The sequence below is a fragment of the Montipora foliosa genome, chromosome 3, assembly GCF_036669935.1.
Source record: "Montipora foliosa isolate CH-2021 chromosome 3, ASM3666993v2, whole genome shotgun sequence".
NCBI classification, from domain to species: domain Eukaryota; kingdom Metazoa; phylum Cnidaria; class Anthozoa; order Scleractinia; family Acroporidae; genus Montipora; species Montipora foliosa.
Genome location: NC_090871.1, coordinates 34,753,393 through 34,761,996, shown reverse-complemented (window position 1 = coordinate 34,761,996; position 8,604 = coordinate 34,753,393). Strand labels below are relative to the sequence as shown.

The window sequence follows — 8,604 nt, the reverse complement described above, 5'->3', positions numbered from 1 at the left end:
GACAACAACAGATCTGTTTCACTTCTGCCTACTCTCTCAAAAGTGTGCGAAAAAGTGGCTTTGAACCAATTTATGGCATTTTTAGAATCAAAACAACGGCTTTCTACTGAGCAAAGTGGAAACAAACGATTTCATTCAACAGAAACGTCTTTCATAGAAACGACCGACGTCATTCTGGAGGCAATTGATAAGCACACTGCGGTAGTCCCATTGGATATGAGCAAGGCTTTCGACAGTCTTAATCACGAAATCCTTTTGTTAAAGCTGCAAGATATCGGCCTGTCCTCCGCGGCTCTTAACTGGTTTTCTAGCTATTTGTCCAATAGATTTCAAGCCGTCCGTATAAATTCTGAACTTTCAGACAAACTTCCCATTCAAAGTGGAGTGCCACAAGGGAGTATCCTTGGGCCCATCCTGTTCAATATTTATGTCAACGACTTGCCCTCTGTCCCTCAGTGCTGCAAATCCAAGACATATGTTGATGACAACAAACTTTACATTACCTTTCCCGTTCAACAGCGCCCATCTACTGTGCCAGACATGAACAGAGACCTTACTAAGATCAGGAACTGGTGCTTTGATAATCGGCTCCTCCTTAACGCATCTAAAACCAAACTAATGCTGTTCGGTAGTCGTCATATGATCGCCAAAATCCCAAATTTCAACCTGTCCTTGCTTGGTAAAGATCTGGTCCCTTCCCGTTGTGCTAGGGACCGAGGGGTGATTTTTGACAATCAGCTTAGTTTCAGTGATCATACTGTTAAGACAGTGGCGTCCTGTATGTCAAGCCTGACCCAAATAAATCGCGCCAAGCACGCATTTGACAAAGACTTGCTTATAGCCATAATTAAGGGTTTACTTTTCAGTAAAATGTTCTATTGTTCAAGCGTATGGTCAAACACTTCCGCTACTAACATCAACAAGTTACAGATTATTCAGAACTTTGCTGTCCGCATAGTGACCGGATCAAGAAAATTCGACCATATCACACCGATCCATAAACAGCTTCGTTGGATGCCAGTTAAAGACCATTTATTTTATCGTGATACCTTATTGACATTTAAGTGTATGAACGGTTTGGCACCGACCAAACTTAGTTCCAGATTCATCAAGAGGGGCACGATTAGCGGCCGCTCGACTCGCAACGTAAACAAACTGGACATACCGCGCTATAAAACCGCTGCAGGCCAGCGAAGCTTTTTATACCGCGCAGTAACCATTTGGAACAACTTGCCCAGTGATATAAAATTGAGACCCTCGACGAACATATTTAAACGCAAGTTGAAAAATCATGTTCTAATGAGTCGATTTTAATTATTACTTGTTTTAACTTAAGTTGTAAACTTTGCCCAGTAACTTTGATATATAGATATTCTTAACTTATTGTAAATTTTTATTCTATATTTTAAATTGCATTGTAATTATTAAGATAGATTTTTTATTTTTTATTATAATTATTTTTTTTAGATAGATACTTAAGCTCTGAAAAGCCCCTTTGGGGAGAGTTTAATAAATTATTGTATTGTAATAAATTATTGTATTGTATTTGGAGGACGATTACTCCCTAAATCGTACGACGCGAAATCCATTATCAATTAATCGTAACTATCACAAAATAGGAGGAGACGACGGTCATTCTGTTCAACTTTCCTTAGTTATTGTTTTAACAGCTCTGGAAAGAGATAACTGATTCAAGCACAACTAGCGAACGCTTAATGACTCGTACAAATGTCCAATTATTTTGCTGAAAGCAGTGCTGTTGATAACCAATCCGATTCGTGAATATTTTAATAGTTACGCTTAACAAGTTAATGCGTCTGCTTGTGTAGTGATGGTCAGGCTTTGATCTATCTTTTAATCCCGGGTTTTCTATGGTGGATTTCAACTTCCGTAATCTGAAAAAAAGGTAAAGAACGTGATTTTGAAGGGACATATGAGTTTGGGGATTTAGCAGTAATTGAATGATTTTGGATACGATATGAGGAACTGTACGCCAATCTAGGCGAGGCCAGAGGCTCTTGCAAATTTCATAGCTGTATAATACTTATGTTTAAATAAGTCTTTTATAATTATAATCTATTTTTGTACTGAGCTGTTTTAAAATATTGGAACTTTCCTTCAATATTTTTGTTTTACTGACCTACGCATAAGAAAAGACTGATTACTGCACCAGTGTGGGAGAGGTCATGATGCAGGATTGGAGCAGTGGCGAGATTACTCGCCTCCCACCAATGTCCAATATGGCCCAGATTGGATTCCCGGGCCGGCCTCCACAAGTGGGTTGATTTTTTTTTCGTTCAATACTCTACAACGAGGGTTTTTTTATCCCTCAGCAAAAACTAACATACAACTGATTCTAGAGGCGCCATAGTATGCTTTCGGTTCGACCTTATTGAGCTGCGTCGTTGCTGTACTTGCGACGGAGATTAGCGAGACAGTAATAATAATAATGATAATAATAATAATATAATCATCATCATAATAATATACTACTACTTCTAATTTCAAATCCCCCATTCAAGCATGAATTTTTCAAGCTTTCCTTTCGTTCAATAAGTACTTAAGAAGTGTCTATCCGGCCTTTAGGGTTTTGATGGTTTTGCCATCTCCATAAGGCGTAGATAAATGCCCCAAAATAATTATTCGATTCCGTTAGTTTTTTGATCCCGAAATCAAGCTTCAAAGTTCGCGCTTTGGCCACGCCCAATCAAGTTGACCGCGTAATGTAAGATTGGTAACTAGTGACATCACTTCATTGAAAGGGATAGCTTGACTACCTTCATAGACCGATCATCGTGTAGTGGAATTCATTAAGCGACACTTAAGGACATCGTTTAGTGAGTGATGGAACATTAAAGCGACTTTTCCTCTGAAGATGATGGCAGCGGTCTTTTAGCGGGTTCGAACGTAGAGATAGAGTTTGACGGCGATGCTCCTTCTGATTCAGAAGAAGGCATCTATCGTCAAGAGCCACTGGCAGGTGAAGTAGTATTCCAGCAGATTAGTAAATATTTGGTCTAGCGTATTGTTCCCACGGGTAGGGAAGTTAATACTTGGCTTGAGTTGGAATGTTCTCGCAGTATGTATAAAGTCCAACTTATTAAGGTCACCTGCAAGGATCAATGCACTATTCGGGAATTGCTGTTCTACTTTTTCAAGTGAGGACCTGATATACTCTCGCATGGATGAATTATCAGCATCGGGGGTGGAGGGGGGGGGGGGGGGGGTAAATAATTGTTGAAATAATTGTTGGAGACAATGTTGTTGTTGTAACCAGATAGTCAATATAATCAAATGAACAAGTCTGATTACGAGCCAGTAGCCCAAAACGTGGGAACCTATCCCTTGTTTTCGGAGCATGAAGCCACTAGGAGTATTTCTACTCCCCCCTGGATGGGATGCTACTGCATTGCAGGGCTACCCCCAGCATTAAATTTATACACCTGGGTGGAGAGAGACACCGTGAGAGTAAAGTGTCTTGCCCAAGAACACAACACAATGTCCCTGGCCAGGACCCGAACCTGGACCAAACGATCCGGAGTCGAGCGCACTAACTATGAAGCCACCGCGCCTCCCACCTATCTTGAAAACAAGCAGACCGTCACGATTATGTATAGGATAATAACTATAACAGGTAATTACTTAAAGGAGAACAATTTAAATTTAGACTAAAAGTTATTGGCTTCTTTGACAACTGACAAGTTTACACAAGGTGACTGCTACATGATAAGACGCCTCTGTTACAGGTTTGGTTGCACTTATTATTTAGGAGTAAACAACAACAATTTCCAAGACTCTTCTTTGTGCTAACCATTGTTAATTCTTGTATGCTCATTAAGGAAACTGGATTTCAACGTCCTTAAACGATTTCGAAAGCATTTCTTTGTTCTCTTCCACCCACATCTCAAATCGCTGAACTCCCGGATTCAGCTTCTTGGTCAATTTCATATCACGGTCAGGCCTTCCTCTGATGTAAAACGCGAACATGTTTGCTATCTCCTCGGCACCATCAAAACCCAGAGCTTTGTACTGTTCTACGCTAATTTTGGAATCCTACGAAAACAAAAGAAAACGACATGTTTATCAAAAGGCCCTGCGCGCGCTTTTATTGTAAAACTGTTGGGAAAATCCCCGTATGAAGGCGGTACGCATTAGCACAAGCGGGGCTGGGAAAAGCTGTACGGCCCTGCTAGGAACACGTACTGCTCCGTGCGATGCAATTTTAGGGGATTTCGTCGCTTTTAAACAGCCAAGTTATTTTCAGCCAGAAAAGCAAATGCAAACAACATATCAGACAAAATTTCTTTGCAAATTTTTGTTTCTTATGTTGTCCATATGATAAAATGCTTATTGACTGAGTTAAGGTCGAGCCGGACAGAAAAAAATGTGGCCCTCGGTCATGGCGTACGGCTTGCTGCGCTCGGTCTGTACGCCTTGACTTCGGGCCAAATGTTTTCCCGTCCGGCCCTCCCACTCAGTCAATAAGTACATATAATGTCACACAAGCTGGATACCTTACACCAGTGCAGGGCACAAAATGTATTCCGTGGCTTGGATCATTGCCAAAAATGCTTCCACGTTATCAGAAGCACAAGCGTTTTCTGGGCGACAAACTGTAATCGAAAATAGAGCTCGCCATCTAATTTCCATTAAGTATCTATCCTTGATAAAGATGGTTTACCCCACAACTGTAAGCCACAAACCGGCAAGATGCATAAAAATATACTTACTGAAGCTTTTTAGTAAAGGAAGGACGACTGAAACGATCGACTCGAAAAATTAATCCAACTCCAATCTGGAGGTCGCTATTAAATGGTTAAACGGCTTTATTTCTCCTTATTCGTTATCTTAATGCTTACATTTTCTACTAAGGGAACTGAGAACTGAGGTATCTGATGCTTTTCGTTCATAAAAAGCACCGGGGAGTAACAAAACCGGCTAGTATTTGTGAACCCCTAGGAGTATTTATATCTAATTGCTTTGCAAGAAAAACCCAAGTCACAAAGCAACTTTACAGTAATTATTATTTCGTGGCTTTGGGTCTTACTGGTTCTTCCTGAACTTAATGGTGATTGGTCCGTGTTTAGTACCTGAAATATTCCAGTTGTTCACCTTCTTATGTGTTTCACAGGTCAACTTGGGAAAACACGAACAAAGGAGAAAAAGGTTCTATCTCGCTCTACATGTATGTTAAGTGGCCCTCGGATTCCGGATTCCGGATCCCGAGTCGTGCATTCCGGATTCCAAACCCACGGTCCCTCTAAAGGAAGCCTGGATTCCATCAAATTAATGCAGTCTGAATTCCATACAATGGATTCCGGATTCCACAGTCTGGATTCGGGCAAGTTTCCTCGGCGGGAAATCACATGGCCAGCGTTGCATTTGGCAAGCCGCGTTTTTCTGGCGGGAAATCACATTGTCTGTCATCGGTTTTTATGCTCAGTCAAACGATTTGTGTTAGTTTGAAAAAATCCGCGATAGATTGCGAACAACAATCGCCGTCTAACTGAAGGTTTTTTTTTTTGTTTGAACCGGCAAGAATCAGCGTTTGGGTGTTACGAGCCGCGAAAAGGATCGGCTGTCTTTGCTAAATTACGGATTACGGTGGACGGGTCTGCGAGAAGAAAGCTCGATCCTTTTGTTTGGCAAGGTTGTAATGGCGCTCTCTTCGCTCGTTCCTTCGTAACGAAAGGATGTTTTGGCGCAAAAAAACAAAAAATCCTTACTTGAAGAAGCAGTTCCTCGGTGAACATGGGAAGAGACTAAGGTTGTTTACCATTTACCCAAAAAATCCGGAAATTTTGGATGGAATGTAAATGGGAAAACGGGACTTCTTGAAAGGTAGATTTCTTGAAAATGAGACGTTTTAATAACATGAATTTGCGAGTTTACCGAAACTGGAGCCGTCACGCAACGTGTCAACAAAGGTCATATCAAATCGCATTAAAGTCCACACAACAATAGTGGTTTGTCAGTATGTTTATATGTCTGTAAAACTTCAGCCGTTCACAGTAATGATTTCAGCAACAGACAACTATTATCACAGGCGGAGAATGCACTCCTAATCTTTTATTACTACTAGTCTCAGTGATATACGCTTTCTGTGAGTGGTTCTTCATGTGGAAAAGACCGGAAAACCACACGCACACACTAGGAAGCTTTCCCTTTCGCGAGCACGTGGTGTTGTTTACAAGGAATGTTTTCGTGTAGAATACAAACAGGTACCAAAAGCAGGCCGCAGTTAATGAATATCCCCGTTGTTCATCTCGGCATAGCTTGTACCCTGACATTAAACATTTTGTAGCCTAGAATAATTTAACTCCAAGAAATGGTGTGAATGCTGAGTGCTGAATTTATAACATATGTTTATTTTTGCTTATGGTTTTGATATGCAGATGGAGATGGGATCGATATTCTGCACGACTTATTGAGCCCGTCTACACCGATGGAAGCTCGTTCAACTGAGTGTTTTAGCAGGCCAGACAGGCCAAGCTCCATCATCAGTGACAGTAGTGAATCAAGTTCTAGTGATGTGCAACATGATAAAACTAGTTCATACTACAGATTAGTGAGGATGGGAGGAGGCACATGCGAAACTGCTCATTGCACTGTGGAAACAGTTGAAGTGATTAATAACTGAAGGAAAAAAGGCAAAAAAGGACGTTTTTACAATCATTGCATTTGAGTTTAATAAAAAGTCCAAAGAACAAGTCACAGGAGACCAGTGCCTAAGAAAATGGGGAAAGTTTGTCTCACAGCATAAAGGGGTACAAGACCACAACAACAAGTCTGAAAATGAGCGTAAAGATTGGAAATTCTATGAGGATATGTCAGAGTGCTTAGACAAAGATGTTACTGTCAATCCAACCTGCACGGTAGAGAGCTCTGCCCAGAAATTGGTGTTACGTTCCTCAGGCAGACTCTGATGATCCATTAGATGACGATGATGAAGATGAACCAGAATAAGTTTCAAATGATCAAAAGAAGAAAGTAAGATGCCGAAAACGGCCACGAAGCCGCTCATCGGCGGCAGATATGCTAACATTTCTAAAGGAATATTCAGAGAACAGAGAGAAAGTTGAAGATGAAAAACTCAAGCTAGCTGGAGAGATCAATGAAGAGAAAAAGGGATTTTTCAACAGGTTCTTTGATTACATGGAGAGAAAAAAAGGAATCTCCAGGCATGGTCAAATCGAGACAAGTCCTTTCTAAGCATTATATGGATACATTTGCAAGCTAAATATAAAACCTGGGATAGAATCGTTTGATATGTTGAACTCAATTGTCGGTTGAATAATTATGCCCAGAAGGTTTTGTCTTAACAAGCAGTCTACCCATGTTGAGTTTTATGGATGTGGGTTGCAATCCAACTTTGAAATTTGATATATATATTTTTGGTTAGAAAAATGTTAAAACTTGATATTACTTACATGTAAACAATATGGACTGCATAGGGTAAGATCCATGACTTAAGGTGGCTGAGCGGCAGCGTTTCATTTTAGAAGGGAATTAACAGGTATGGAACAAATATCAGCGCCATGTTTTTTTGGCAATCTTTGCGCATGTCCTGTGTCATGTCAGCAATGAAGTCTGAAAAGCATGCGCAAAAAACTGTGTTCAGCCACCTCAAAGCAAGGTGGGTCATCATTCAGAGTTAGTCCATGGGGGGTGGGGAGGGGGGTGGGGAGGGCATACTTTTATCCTTGAATCTGCCCTACTAGACACGAGAATTTCAGATTCCATGTACACCTTCATCATACATCTTTATTTTACAAACATCTATATTATTATTATTATTATTATTATTATTATTATTATTATTATTATTATTATTATTATTATTATTATTATTATACATGCATGCACAAGAGAACATTGAGGCTAATGTACTTTACAAGAAAAAAAAACAAGGCTTTTCCCTCATTTAATCTGCTTTAATCTCCTTTATTTAGAACCAATAGTTGGGATTAAAACTGTTCTTAAAGGGATCCTCCACTCTTAGAGTAAATATCGCTCGCTTAAAATGCTCTAAATATACTAAAAAGAAGATAATTCGCCTAAAAAAGTATTCCTCTCACCCAAATATATTTTTTCAGGCGTCCAAAAAACTTGGTTGCTCGGCTCTCCGGATATCAAAATATCACAGCAAAATGCCTCACTGCATTCCCTTTGGATGCAATATTCAGGCCAAAAACAAATCAAACGATCCCAAGATTCGGTTCCACGTTTTCCCAAGAGATAAGGAATTACGCCAGACGTGGATTCATGCCATCGTGAGGACATCTCTACCGAAGAATCCTCGTTTGTGCTCCAAATATGTCGAAAAACATTGCTTCCAAGAGTCTTGTCTGATGGAATTGCGACTAGTTGGATCAAGTCGTATGTTGAATCCTCTCAAGCCAGATGCTGTTCTGACGTTATTTTCTCACAGGCCCGCAGCCCCTGTACTTCTTTCCAGTGTAAAACGCGCAGAGAATCGACAAAGGCTGGAGGTTTGTATTATTTTGTTACGCTTACTTTAACGCTCTGTGAGAACGCTAACAAACGATGTTTGAGCAACACTGTGTGCAGCTTAAGTACTCCCGATTTTTTAACCGATCGAAA

The 8,604-nt window shown here is 40.4% G+C and overlaps 1 protein-coding gene across 2 annotated transcripts in view; it reads right to left on the bottom strand.

The window, feature by feature from the left end:
- Positions 1–1,475: 1,475 nt before the first annotated feature.
- LOC137997340 (nmrA-like family domain-containing protein 1) overlaps positions 1,476–8,604 on the bottom strand; it is a 70,558-nt gene continuing 63,429 nt past the window's right edge. The window contains exon 4 of one of the 2 annotated variants that reach the window (XM_068843278.1): positions 1,476–1,895. In XM_068843278.1, coding sequence (XP_068699379.1) covers positions 1,848–1,895 — 48 coding nt within the window. In that variant the 3' untranslated portion in view covers positions 1,476–1,847. Of the gene's footprint in view, positions 1,896–3,662; positions 4,054–8,604 lie in introns of those variants that run through there. The other variant, XM_068843276.1, reaches the window with a different exon arrangement.